This window comes from Bos indicus, chromosome 2 (assembly GCF_029378745.1).
Source record: "Bos indicus isolate NIAB-ARS_2022 breed Sahiwal x Tharparkar chromosome 2, NIAB-ARS_B.indTharparkar_mat_pri_1.0, whole genome shotgun sequence".
In the NCBI taxonomy this organism is placed as follows: Eukaryota; Metazoa; Chordata; class Mammalia; order Artiodactyla; family Bovidae; genus Bos; species Bos indicus.
In genome coordinates, this window is record NC_091761.1 from 98285454 (window position 1) to 98300514 (window position 15061).

Genomic DNA, 15061 nt, shown 5'->3' on the forward strand with positions numbered 1-15061 from the left:
AAAGGTTTATTCTATATTTGTGGATAAAAGCTTGTTCTGATGTCTTTTTTCCTATGTGTGGTGTCCATTGTCTTTTCCAAGCAAAAATGACAAGTCTTGAGTTTCTTTGGGAATTCAAAATGTCTTTTAAGGCACATTGGACATCACATCTAACACAAGCAAAAATCTTTGACCCTTAGCATTGTTAGGAATTTGCTACTCTTTAGAGTAAGTGATATTCCTAAGGTTGTCCACTGTGTCTAGGTCATTCTATTCAGCTGCATAAGCAATTCCTTTGACAGATGACTGGTTTTCCATAGCACTAGCATTATTTCAGCAGGAGAAGGTAGTGTTTGATGTGTTGCAATTTGTATTACATGTCCACGGAATATCTCTGGACATTACCTTGGGAGGAGGGCTTAAGAGAAGGAGGAGCTGTGGCTGAAGACATTTAATGACAGAATGAATGGAAATCCAAAGATCACTGTGCAGCTAGCCTTAACACGACTGCATATCCCCAGCTTTCTTCACATTAATTTAAAAACCTTATAACAAAATTCTCATAAAACATATGTAATTTTATTTGATTTTAGTCACAAATCGTCTTCAAAATGACAAGGATTTTGACAGCTTGCAAAGTGGTGAAGACCCTGAAGACAAGCTTTGGCTTAACCAATGTGACGGCACACCATCAATGGAAATTTGCAAGACCTGGCATCAGACTCCTTTCTGTCAAGGTAATATTCCTATGTTCATTGTTTCCAAAAAAAATTGTATGGGGTGTAGTTTAGTGTGAAGCAAAGGTGTCACTAAAAAAAGAAAACCAGAGTTCTGAACTGCCTACTTAGTAAAATTTGCTTTGCTAGAGGACCTACATATTTCACAAATAATCATTATCTGCTCTGATAATTATGCTCTGAAAATTAAGAGTTTTCACTCAATGTAAAGAAGAATCACACGTCCTGTGAATATGTAAAATATAAGTGTTCTGTTTAGAAAACAATTTTCTAAAAAGGCTATTGGGGCTCTGTGCCCAGACACCATTGCTCACAGTTTGGGTTCAAACATGGAGGTGCATATATGTGCATTAGCCAGATAGCAGTGGGTAGTGTGTTCAGCCTCTATTCTCTGTTGGTTCACTGGTAAAGTATTCTAGGAAAAAATTTTGGAAGGAAAAAAACTACATAATTTTGATATTTACAGATCATCATGTAGACACTGTATTTGCTTTTTGTTTTTTCCTCTTAGCCCCTTTTTTAGAAGGACAAATTTATTACTTTTATTTTGAAGACTAAGACATTAAGGCAATTAGTAGCTAATGAGTCTGTCTCTCTGAGTGTACATAACTGAGGAGCAGGTCCAGGAAGAGGACATTAGATGTTCTTCCCCCACCCCACCATTGAGTTATGAAATTCCAGTAGGAACTTCTATTCATTCCTACACCTTTATGAAGACATTTATTACCAGAGAAGTCTGAAATTACTATAAGGAAACTTTGCCAATAAAAATCATCTTTAGTGACTATAAAATTTAAGTAATCAAAGAAGCTTTAAATATATTGCTTCTTAGTAGTAAGAGTTGTAAAAGTGAAGTAGGAAGAAAGTCCCAAACAACCTCTACCTGTTGATGTAAAAATAGATTGTAATATTTTGAGTGTTCTGTTTCTACTTTGTATGCTCAGTGGGTTGACTAAAAGCCCTCCAAATACTTTCCCAGCTTCAAGTGCTTAGGTTGCTGAAGTAAGAGTTCAGCAACTCTTACCCTGAATGATATCTTCAGGGCTAAGCAATGCCCATAGATTTTTGTGACCTCCACTGACAGCAGTGGGAGAGAAAGAGGAGTGAAATAAACAGAAGAAAGAGGGAGACAGAAAGAGAAAGGAGGTGTGAAGGAAGACTTATGGTGGTGGGAGAGAGAGAAAGAAAAAAGAGAAGGAGAACGCTCAAGATCTCAGGAGAAATATAAAAAACTATCATTTTAGGGACTTCCCGCTGGTCCAGTGGTTAAGACTCCATGCTCTCACTGCAAGGGGCATGGGTTTGATCCCTGACTGGGGAACTAAGATCCCACATGCCGTGTAGCATGGCTAAAAAGATAAAGCAAAAATTAAAAAAAGAAACTACCATTTTAAATTAAGAAACCCAGGAACAACTGTTTTCTAGGATTTGGTTTATTTGTAACTAGAGAGCCAGAAGGAGATGTGTTCTAAACCGTCATCAAAGATAGAGTGACAACATATAAGCTCTGAGTGAACATTTGTGTTAGTAATATCTCAAGGGTACTCATATATCACTTCAGAGAGAATAAGTAGTGATGAATAGAATTACCTAAAGTTAGATGTGCCTTTTAAGACTTCAATGTTGTGTGCCTTGGAATAGCTTTTCCTTTTCACGAAAACAGGTAGATAGAGTTAGGTATATCTCCATTGTATGAAACAGAGAAATTCAGTGCCCACATAAAACGGCATAGATGTGACTGATATGAGAAACCAATTCTCCACCGTCATAATAAGTGCTCTATACAATCACAAACTACAATAAAATGGTTTAATTATGTGGATGATCCACTGTGAAAGTAGTTTTAGCTCATGGTGGCAGATCTGTTTTAAGGGTCTGCCAAAGTTCACAGCTAAGAATGACAAATTTGTAGGAGGAATAAGCCATCATTTCATAGTGTAAAAGCCATTACTCACACTCAATCATTTCTGGCCAAAGTTTTGGAGGAATGCCAGGCATGAAAAATAGAAGTTCTTAAACTTCACAATAGTGAATAAAAATTCTATACAGCAGTCCAAGGCAACTTGTGCTATTATTCACTTATTTTGAAACAGTCCTCTACCTACTTTTCTTCATACCTTCGCTTTTAAAACTCAATTCTCTTGGAAAGGTATATTTAAGCTTAAACTTTTTATATGAGCATCCTATTTTAAACACAGTTAAAATCATTAGGATATAGTTACATATGGTTAGTGAAGGGCAATGAGAACAATCACTAAAGGTTAATAGCTTTATAGCCAGTTATAAATAGTTAAATGGATTGTGGAAGAGACTCTGGGATCAGATGTATAAGCACTGCAGTGTAAATTGATTGCCTTTTCAATGTCTTTGGAGGTCACCATCCCCTTGGCAATTGACAAGGAGAGTGAGTTAGATGGCAGCAGTGATGCACTGGTACTTTTATGTGGACCTTCCTCATGTATTTGTAGCTAATATTTATAGAGTGTACCTTGTTAATAGACACAGGCTTCCCTGGTGACTCAGATGGTAAAGCATTTGTCTGCAATGCAGGAGACCTGGGTTCGATCCCTGGGTTGGGAAGATCCCCTGAAGAAGGAAATGGCTCCAATTCTCTTGCCTGGAGAATCCCATGGACAGAAGAGCCTGGCGGGCTACAGTCTGTGGGGTTGTAAAGAGTTGGACACGACTGAGAGACTTCTTTCACTTTCACTTTCTTTGTTAATAGACGCAGTTGTATTTCATTTATAAGGAATAAGAAATAATTTCAGGGTACTCTTTGTTTTAAAGGCATTTTATATCAGAAGTATCAAACTACCATCATGTATAAATCTCTAGAGTTAGTAATCTTAATGCTCATTATTATATTTAGTCATTTGTATCTGTGTAGTGGTAAACACACTGGATAGGAACAAAAGACCTGGATTCTGACCTTTCTCAGGCGTTTATCAATGTTCTAAACTTAGTCAGGCCACATATTCTCTCTGAACCTAAATTTTGTCATCTTTAGTGTGGAAACAATTCTCGATTTACTCCAAGAATTGTGTGACCACAAAACATGATCAGTGCTAAAAATCTATAAAATATTTTAGTAAAAACTGTTCAGCAAGGTAGCAGGGTACAAGATTGATATACAGAAATAGGTTGCATTTCTTTACACTAACAATGACATATCAGAAAAGAAATGTAAACGATCCGTTTTAAAATCACATCAAAACAACAACAACAACTTAGAAACAAATCACACCAAGGAAGTGAAAGACATATGTTGACAACTATAAAACATAAATAACAAAAATTGAGTCATCACTCAAAGAAATGGAAAGATATCCCCCGTGCTCTTGAATTGGAAGTATTAATATTGTTAAAATGGCCATACTGCCCAAAGCAATTTGCAGATTTAATGCAATATGTATCAAAATAGCCATGAGATTTTTCACAGAACTAGAACAGATAAAGTTAAGATTTATGTGGAACCATAAAAGACTCAGAATTTCCAAAGCAGTCCTGGGAAAAAAGAACAAAACAGGAAACAGGACCCTTTCAGATTTCAGGCAATCCTGCAAAGCTACAGTAATCAGAACAGCATGGTGTTGGCACAAAGATAGACATATGGATCAATGGAACAGAACAGACCCAGAAATAAACCCACACACCTATGGACAATTAATATTCAACCAAGGAGGCAAGAATATACAATGGGAAAAGGCAGTCTCTTCAGCAATTGGTGTTTGAAAAGTTGGACAGCTGTATGCAAATCATTAAAGCTTAGAACACATCCTCACATCAATATAAGCTCAAAACGGCTTAAAGACTTAAATATACAACAAGGCACCATAACAAATCTAGAAGAGAACACAGGCAAAACATTCTTTGACATAATTGTACCAATTTTACAATGTATGTATTGTACCAATCAATGTTTTCTTAGGTCAGTCTCCCAAGGCAAGAGAAATAAAAGCAAAAATAAACAAATGGAACCCAATTAATTTTATAAGCTTTTGCACAGCAAAAGAAATCATAAATAAAATGCAAAGACAACCTATGTACTGAGAGAAAGTATATGCAAATGATGAAATCAACAAGGGCTTGATTTTCAAAAAGTAAAAACTGGTTACTTAGACAACATTCTATTCTATACATTTTAGTAGAAGGACCTCATAGAGACTTAGATCAGAGTTTCTTCATGTTTTCGTGGACTATAAATTATTACAGTGTCATAATACCTGATAAAAATTCTCAAATACTTATGATGATTTTTTTCACCTGTGCCTTAATAGTAAACCTATCACTAGGTTTACTTATAAGGAATTAGACTCAAGGACTATGAAGCAAATAATTTTTTTCACTATGGTAAATTCAATTCCAAAAGTACAGTGAACTGTGTACATCTTAATGTCCTATGTATTTATTTACTTAGCAAATAAATATGAAACTTGTATCCTGGGAGTATACATGGAGGATAATAAGTGGTTAGTCTCTGACTGCAGGAAACATACAAATTAGAAAATTCTGAGTTTGCAAGTCTTAGAAAGTCACTAAGACTAAATAGCTTTATTTTTCCTTGCAAATGAATTTGGAAATCAAAGGTATTAAATTGAAAAGGTTAAGTTCCTTATGAGTAGAAAACAATTCAATAAGTACTATTTCTAAACATTAATCTACTCATTGAAAAAAAAAATGGTGACCTGTGTTATAATTAAGCCAAGAATCTACCAATCTAAGTGTCCTTCACTCTGGTACTTCAGATGCAAATGAGCCCTTGGAATCACCATTCCTTTTGAAAGGTTTTCATTTTCTAAGATATTGTATTCTGATTCTAACATAGAAGTAACTATTTAGTTTAACCTTGAGGAGCTATTGTTATTTGCTTAGAAATTGGCAACTGAAAAAACTCCTACAATTAGAAGCATTTAGTTATCTTGCAGTAGTTTTAAAGACATTCTTAGGAAGTAGAATTCATTATTATATAGGAGTCCTCTTTATACATATTAGAAGTGGTGGTGGGAATAAATTTATTATGCGCATTTAAGAATAATGATTGTATTAGGCTTTTACTACATACATTTATACATAAATGTATAAATACATTTTAGGGCTGAATTTCTTACATGATAATTCCCTTTTAAAAATAATAAATTGTGTTCCAATCCCAAATGAGATGTTGAAGAATTAGTTCAGATAATTTAGCAACTTTGCATATTTTTGGTGGACAATATTTTAGTAGTTGAGAGGGATCATCTCTTTTGAACATTTTTGTTTATTTACTCTACCTTTTAACCTCCCTTTCTAAGGTATGGACTCATCTGTTTGTCATCAACAGTTCCTTCATATTATGAGCTTCTTGCTGCGCTACTCAGAGAAGGCAATGGCACCCCACTCCAGTACTCTTGCCTGGAAAATCCCATGGAAGGAGGAGCCTGGTAGGCTGCAGTCCATGGGGTCATGAAGAGTCGGACACGACTGAGCGACTTCACTTTCACTTTTCACTTTCATGCATTGGAGAAGGAAATGGCAACCCATTCCAGTGTTCTTGCAGGGAGAATCCCAGGGATGGGGGAGCCTGGTGGGCTGCCTTCTATGGGGTTGCAGAGTTGGATACGACTGAAGCGAGTTAGCAGCTATGCTACTGCTTAATCACTTCAGTCATGTCTGACTCTGTGTGACCCTATGGACTGTAGCCTGCCAGGCTCCTCTATCCATGGAATTCTCCAGGCAAGAACCAGAGTGGGTTGCCATGCCCTCCTCTAGGGCATCTTTCCAACCCAGGGATTGAACCTAGGTTTCGTGCATTGCAGGCAGATTCTTTACCACTGAGCTACCAGGGAAGCCCAAACTTCTTGCCATGAAGCCCTTGAGCAAGCTATAGCTGGACAGGGCTCAGACTAAGGTAGGTGAGTGAGATGTCTACTGTCCAACACTGAAGGAAGTTCTCACGACAAGGCTGACAGTGTGGCCTCTTTGATGTTGTGCCCTCGGCATCTCACTCGCCTCCCCTGGTCCCAGCCCTGGATCAGAAGCTAAGAATACTGGGTGAGGAAGTGCCAAAAGAACTGGTGCTGGTCTTGGCCTCATGCAGCCCTCTCCTGCTGATGGTGCCTTGAGTTTCTATCTGACCATGCTTACCAGATTTGCTGACCGTTTGAACAAGTATAGATTTCACTGCTGTGGAAATAGAGAACATTACTCTGCCCTCACATCTTCTTTCTTCGTGTTTCCAGGTAATACGAAAGTTGGAGGGTGTAGTAGAGAGTTTCCAGTATCTCTTGGCAATGGTCATACCAGAACTCACTTCAAGGCTTTTGGAATTTGCTATGCAAGACCGAATGTCCTTGATATGACCAATATATCCTAGGGTCTTTACACTGACCAAGAGTTCAGGAAATCTACATGGGTCAAGGTCAGGCCTAGTGTTGGACTGCTCATCCCTAGCAATCCCTAGCTTACTCTTGATTTCCTTCATCCTTCATCCGGTCTGAGTGAGTGAAGTCGCTCCATCATGTCTGACTCTTTGCGACCCCATGGACTGTAGCCCACCAGGCTCCTCCATCCACGGGATTCTCTAGGCAGGAATACTGGAGTGGGTTGCCATTTCTTTCTCCAGGGGATCTTCCCAACCCAGGGATCGAACCCAGGTCTCCCGCATTGCAGGCAGACGCTTTAACCTCTGAGCCACCAGGGAAGCCTAGTCTAAATGAGTTCAACTCATAAAAACATTTTCAAGGCTCTTCGATTATTTTTCTCTTTTTTTCACCTTTATAAATGCCATGTGTGCATGCTAAGTCACTTCAGTTGTGTCCAACTCTTTGTGACCCCAGGGGCTGTAGCCCACCAGGCTCCTCTGTCCATGATATTCTCCAAGCAAAAATACTGGAGTGGGTTAGCATGCCCTCCTCTAGGGGATCTACCTGACCCAGGGATTGAACCCCCATCTCCTGCAGCTCCTGCATTGCAGGCAGATTCTTTGCTGCTTGCCACCAGGGAAGCCCCAGTAAATGCCATATATTGATCTAAATATCATAGGGAGGTTGTTGGCTAATGTGAGGCTCTTACAAATGAATTAATAAAGTTGCTGTATTACTAAGAATTTTACTGAATATATTTCTTGTATGATGTAGAACTAAATATAAGACCCATAATAATTTATAATCATAAAATAAACAGCTTATAATATGGCAAATCCCTCCCAGATTCAGAATGATTTACCACATAACAAATGCCCATTAAGTGCTTGTTAGTAAACCTTCACTTTATATGTTTTTGTGGTAGAATTTTTCTGAATGCTACATTTTATTTATAATAAGAAACATAACTAGAATAAAAATTACTTATGAATCTGACTCATTTGTTTATAAATGTCCAGAACATAGAAATATTCAAGTAAGTTAACTTTGTAATTTCCCCCCCAACATTGGCTTATGTTTAACCAAAGGAAGATGACTTAATATTAACTTAGGATGTTGTAAGGCTATTAACCTTAGATGTTGTAAGGCTTAATTGATTACTGATGTTACAATAGTTTGAAATCCTAAAGTATTAGGAATTGTAACTGCAGAGAAATCTCATTAAATATTCTAGATATAGCAAACTTTGCTTTAAATCTGAATTTTAAGTATACATATTTTGAAAGTATTAACTCCAAAACAAACAACAAAAAAGATTTCACTTACTAATAAATGACACTTGAAGATTTTAATTTTTTACCTTATTATCTATGCAGTGGTAAACTAAAATACATTCTGGATTATGCTTCCTACCTTCCAAAGCTTGGTTCAGATCTATTTTATTTCTTAAGAGGATGAGCACTAATGGCAACTAATATCTAAGAAACCTCAGGTGAGACAGAAATCAAATGTTGTATATAGCTTTAGGCTTTGGTGAAAATAGAAATAAACAGATGGGGCTTCTATCTTTTTTGATATTGAAATAATTTACATAGGCAAATCTTTTAATGGCAATACAATTAAATTCCCAGGGTAAATAATTTCCATTTCTACTACTAGCTTAAGAGGATTATTGTATTGAATAGCTATAATGCTTTATATTCAAATCTTTTATGGAACTTATTGCTAAATTGTCTTGAGACTTTACATCCAGAACATTTTGTTGATGACTTCTCACTCCCAGGGGAGGAAACAGTGCTGTTATTCCCATTTCATAGATGTGTAAGTGCTGTAGTTAATATAAGGATATGTGCATGTCTGTTTCTGCACATAAAGTGAATATATATGTAGCAAATCTGGCTAGAATTTTCACTGGGCCTCAAACATTATATGGATCTTTTGAATTTGGCATTTTGTTAGTGTGTTTCTATGAATATCTGAAGCCATATTTGTTGTTTAACATGGCTTCAGAATGATCCAGCTTCCCCTGTTAAATTTTATTTCTTACTTGAGTCCATTTATGTATTCAATACTATATTTCAATACAAAATAAATCAGGTTTTTCTTTTCCTTTCCTACCCTTTTTTCCTTTTTGGTTCCAAGAACAGGTTGTTTAAGTCAAAATATCAGTAAGGATTCCTGCTTTATATGGCTGTTAGTAATTCTATAAATATGGTATTTTAGGGCAGTGCTACTTTGTTGACATATTTCTTCCATTTCAACCTAAATATTGTCATGTGTTTGTAGTGAAACATGCTGTTTTCCAATTTTCAGTTTATTTCTTTCTCTTGTAGTCCTGTAAACTCCACATGCACAAAAGTCTAATGTGGTACATGTTCATATAAGCAATTTTTGGCTCCTTCTTGGAGCCAAAATTAGTCTTATTTTGACTTATGTGAATGAAAGGACTCAAAGAAAGCTGGCTCACAATAAATAATTGGTATTCTCAAAGTTAGTCCTGTATGATGCTGGGATATGAAATGGTAAATGAGCAAGTGGATAATTTTTAAAAACATAACACTCTGTTATTAGGCAAAGGAAAACCTAACAGTAGTAATGCATGCTTGGCTGTTTCAAAATTTTTACAGACTTTTACAGGTCATATTATAAATTCTGTATGAATTTGACTGTTCCTTCTTAAGACAAAACTCTCTAAGTCAGTCGAGCATAGGTACTAGGGATGTATTTTCAAAGCTTTTTGAAAGAAAATTTATCTGTGTGTCTTCCATTAATTATTTTTGCATCGTTCTTGTCCTGGAAATTGCTTTGGGATGTCTGACTTTTTAAACTTGATCTCAGACTGATAGTATTAGAGTGTAAAATTCTGGTCATTTATTTGTGGTCCCATAAAGCTAATCAGGGCTTCCCTGGTGGCTCAGATGGTAAAGAATCTTCCTGCAATGCAGGAGACCTGGGTTCAACCTCTGGGTTGGGAAGATCCCCTGGAGAAGGGAATGGCTATCTAGTCCAGTGTGCTTGCCTGGAGAATTCCATGGACAGAGGAGCCTGGTGGACTATACTCCGTGGAGTCCCAGCGAGTCAGACACAACTGAATGACTAACACTGATACTAAAGCTATTCAATCATCAGGAAATGAAAATAGGCCTTTAAATATTGGTTTGCAATAAAACTTAATTTTAAGGAAAAATAAAAAATCCTAAAGAGTGAGACATTTAGAGAAAATGTCATCTACCTGCAGTGTTATATTCTTTAGAAAAATTTTTTGGGCACACCATGCATCATGCAGGATCTCACTGAAGACCAGGGATTGAAATTGCTTCCCCTGCAGTGGGAGTGCAGAGTCTTAACCACTTAGGGAGGTTCCAGTATCACATTCTTGAAACGTCACATAATAGCAACATCCATTGCAGATAAGCCAATCAGTAGAGAATTTTTTGGAATTTCTATTCACGTGCAATCTTCCTTACAAAAATGCGTTTTAAGAAAAAATCAATTAGAATTTAGAATCTTCAGATTTTATAAGTACTAGAAAGCACAATATGGAGAAGGCAATGGCACCCCACTCCAGTACTAGGCTGCAGTCCATGGGGTCGCTAAGAGTTGGACAGGACTGAGTAACTTCACTTTCACTTTTTACTTTCATGCGTTGGAGAAGGAACTGGAAACCCACTCCAGGGTTCTTGCCTGGAGAATCTCAGGGATGCGGAGCCTGGTGGGCTGCCGTCTGTGGGGTTGCACAGAGTTGGACACAACTGAAGTGACTTAGCAGCAGAAAGCACAATATACAAAGATTGCCCAGTTTGTTAAAAATGCCTGTTTCTAAAATAATATAAGAATAGGGCTCATATAGTTGTGTAATCCATTTTAATGTAGAGAAAGATAAAATTATGAAATAAAAGATTAAAAATGGAGCAAGTACATGTTGTTGTTCAGTTGCTCAATCGTGTCCAACTCTTTGAGACCCCATGGGCTGCAGCACACAGTCCTGTCCTTCACCTTCTCCCAGAGTTTGCTCAAACTCATGTCCATTGAGTCGGAGATGCATCCAACCATCTCATCCTCTCTCATCCCCTTCTCTTCCTGCCTTCAATCTTTTCCAGTGTCAGGGTCTTTTCCAGATCTTCTTTATATCAGGTGGCCAAAGTATTAGAGCTTCAACTTCAACAACAGTCCTTCCAATGAATATTCAGAGTTGATTTCCTTTCCTTTCAAGTCAAACCAGGATTGACTGGTTTGATCTCCTTGCTGTCCAAGGAACTCTCAAGAGTCTTCTCCAGCACCACAGTTTGAAAGCATCAGTTCTTTAGTGCTCAGCCTTTTTTATGGTCCAAATCTTACATCCATACATGACTACTGGAAAAACCATACCTTTGACTATACAGACCTTTTTCAACAAAGTGATGTCACTGCTTTTTAATACGCTGTCTAGGTTTGTCACAGGTTTTCTTCCAAGGAGCAAGGATCTTTTAATTTCATGGCTGCAGTCACCATCTGCATTGATTTTGGAGCCCAAGAATATAAAGTCTGTCATTGTTTCCATTGTTTCCCCATCTATTTGTCATGAAGTGATGGGACTGGATGCCATGATCTTAGTTTTTTGAATGTTGAGTTTTAAGCCAACTTTTTCACTTTCCTCTTTCACCTTCATCAAGAAGTTCTTTAGTTCCTCTTCAATTTCTGCCATTAGGGTGATGTCATCTGCTTATCTGAGGTTATTAATAATTCTCCCCACAATCTTGATTCCAGCTTGTGCTTCCTCCAGCCCAACCTTTCTCATGATGTACTCTGCATATAAATTAAATAAGCAGGGTGACAATAAACAGCCTTGACCTACTCCTTTTCCTATTTGGAACCAGTCTGTTGTTCCATGTCCAGTTCTAACTGTTGCTTCTTGGCCTGCATACAGATTTCTCAAGAGGCAGGTCAGGTGGTCTGGTATTCCCACCTCTTTAAGAATTTTCCAGTTTGTTGTGATCCACACAGTCAAAGGCTTTAGTATAGTCAATGAAGCAGAAGTGGATGTTTTTCTTGAATTCCCTTGCTTTTTCGATAATCCAGTAGATGTTGGCAATTTGGTCTCTGGTTCTTCTACTTTTTCTAAGTCCAGCTTGTACATATGACATTTCTTGCTTCACATACTGTTGAAGCCTACCTTGAAGAGTTTTCAGCATTACCTTGCTTAGCATGTGAAATGAGTGCAATTTTATGGTAGTTTGAACACCCTTTGGCATTGCCCTTCTTTGGGATTGAAATATGGAAAACTCATCAGTGTCCACAGGACTGGAGCAATTACATATACACAGAGAATTCAGCTTTAAATTTAAATATTTTGTGTGGAAATATTCAGCCTTACCAATGTTCCTCCAATAAATCTGCAGATAAAAGTAACATTTAGTATTAAGATATAGAGAGTACTATTTCATACTTTACTCTTCAAAACCAAATGAAGTCATTAGGAAACATAATTTTGCCTACTTATTTTATAATCTGACTCCTAAATTTACAATATAGGTATGCTTTAAATTAAAGAAATCAAACCATGAGTACAAATTAGTTTTAATGTATTTTCCTTACTATTTATATTGTTTATAAACCCTAGGCAAAGTGGGGGATGGATTATGTTTTCCACAAATGACTACATGGAAAGAGGAAAATATAATTTTGAAGAAGTAGAGTTAATTTTATTAATTGCAGATACAATTAAAACATTGACTCAGGTCAATAAACAACTTTTTAGAAGATATAGAGAAATGTTTTTCTCTGTGTGTATGTGTGTGTGTTTGTGAATTTTATTAACATAATTGCAAGCTGAATTTGTGCTTAGAGCCCCCACTAATCTAAATGTGTACTCTTGAACATTAAGAAACTTGAGGGGACCATTAGTTTTGGGTAAGGACCTTGACTGACCTATATGTCAAATTCACTCAAACTGCGCACTAGTTCCTATGTTATAGAGATACTTGAAGAAAGGTGACCATTCACATGTCTTGCACTGTTCTGCATGTCTCTGGTAGCTTCTGAGTTAGAACACTATAAATAGCAGAACTTCCTTTCCTGAGGCTCTCCAAAGCCTTTGGATTCTTATCCAGACTCATTTGGTTTAGCTGTCTGTCATGAGTTAGGTTCTCTGAAAGTAGACACAGACATGTTGTTTGAGGAGTCAGATATTTACGAGAGATTAATATTAGTGGAGGGACACTTCAAAAAGTATGATTGGGCAAAGATAAAGTAAATTATGACTCTAGTTTGACAAAACCTGATGGGAAGTCTTGTCCTTCAGTGTTTCTTATGTTGGGCTCTAGTCTTTATATCTCTGCCTGCTGTGGATATGGGCTATTCTAGGAAAGTCATTAGTGGGGATCTGGATTTGATCCCTGGGTTGGGAAGATCCCCTGGAGAAGGGAAAGGCTACCCAAAGCAGTATTCTGGCCTAGAGAATCCCATGGACTGTATAATCCATGGGGTCACAAAGAGTCAGACACGACTGAGTAACTTTCACTTCAGGAAAGTCAAGGCAGCCCTCTGCAACTGAGGTAGACCCTGCAGGAAGGTAGACCCTGGTGAGCATCCACCGACCTCACTCCTTGCAGCAGGGTAGCAGGTCCTTCCTGGAGGAGGACTGAGAGAAGCATCTCCACGTTTATATTGCCTGTGGTCCTTACAGTCTTGAGAGTTTGAGAATTCAAGGGCCTGGAGTCAGTGTGAAGAGTTCTCAAAATCTGCTTATTCTCTTCAAATTATAGGATGCAATTAATGACTTGACATTTCACTCTAATGACTTACAGACTTATAGATAGGTAACTCTGGGTTGATCTGGTTATGTTGTGGCTTATCCACGGCAGTTTTGAATTAAAATTCTTTTTTTTTTTTAAATTTTATTTTATTTTTAAACTTTACATAATTGTATTAGTTTTGCCAAATATCAAAATGAATCCGCCACAGGCATACATGTGTTCCCCATCCTGAGTAAATTTAACTACAGCTTATGACTGAATTGCTTTTTTATTCTCATTTTATCAGATAAATGAAACCATGCAGTATTTGTCCTTCTGTGGCTGGTGTACTTCACTTAACATAATATCCTTAAGGGTCATTTCCTTAAAAAGGAAGAATTTCCTTCCTTTTTAAAGGCTGAGTAATATATCATAGTTTGTGTATGTGACATTTTCTTTACCCATTCATCCTAGATAGACGTTTAGGTTGTTTCCATATCTTGGTTATTGTGATAAACATTGGAGTGCTGATATCTTTTTGAGGTTCTGATTTCAATTCTTTGGATAAATATCCAGAAGTGGGATCACTGGATCAAATATTTCCAGTTTTAATTTTTTGGAAGAAACTATACTGTTTTCCATAGTGGCTGTACTATTTTGCATTTTCACCACTAGTGGGATTATTTTTAATTATAACAATGATTATTTAAGTAACTTTATATTCCAGATGTGATTTGAGCTTTATTCCCAAGAAATATTAGGAAAAAGATGCCAAAGGAAGAGAAACTGTAACTCTAATATCTTACTACTACACTTAATGTCTTTGGGTTTGAAAGATTTGTAAGACTAACCACTACTAGAAAAATGTTGAATTAGAAAACTATGTTTTAGAAATGAGTTCAACCAAAAATAAAACAATTAAATTTAATTTAAAAAATGTGGTTATAAGTAAATATTATACCAAATATAAAATGAAAAAGATGAATGTTTAATATTTTAAGTATGAAAAGAAATAATAGGGTAATACATGTAAGTTAAGAGAGTGTATACTTTTATTGTTTCATGTTGTAACCTTTCCTCTTTCACTGAGTTAGCTATTTAATAGTTTAGCTGTAGTCTACTAAATAATTAGTAGATTTTCTGACTGAAGTAATTTAGTGTGAATAAAACTTAATTGTGATGTAAATGGTTTTATCAAAAGGAATTGCTGTGCCCACTTACATCTCTATTGGTAGACTATGGAAGAAAAAATACTGTTGAAGCAGGTGATCTGTATTCCCTTAACCAGTTT

At 36.7% G+C, this 15061-nt stretch overlaps 1 protein-coding gene across 1 annotated transcript in view; it reads left to right on the forward strand.

Moving 5' to 3' along the window:
- Positions 1-444: 444 nt before the first annotated feature.
- Positions 445-15061, forward strand: part of CPS1 (carbamoyl-phosphate synthase 1) — a 139862-nt gene continuing 125245 nt past the window's right edge. Inside the window, exon 1 of the mRNA XM_019976310.2 lies at positions 445-716. Coding sequence (XP_019831869.1) covers positions 591-716 — 126 coding nt within the window. The 5' untranslated portion in view covers positions 445-590. The remainder of the gene's footprint in view (positions 717-15061) is intronic.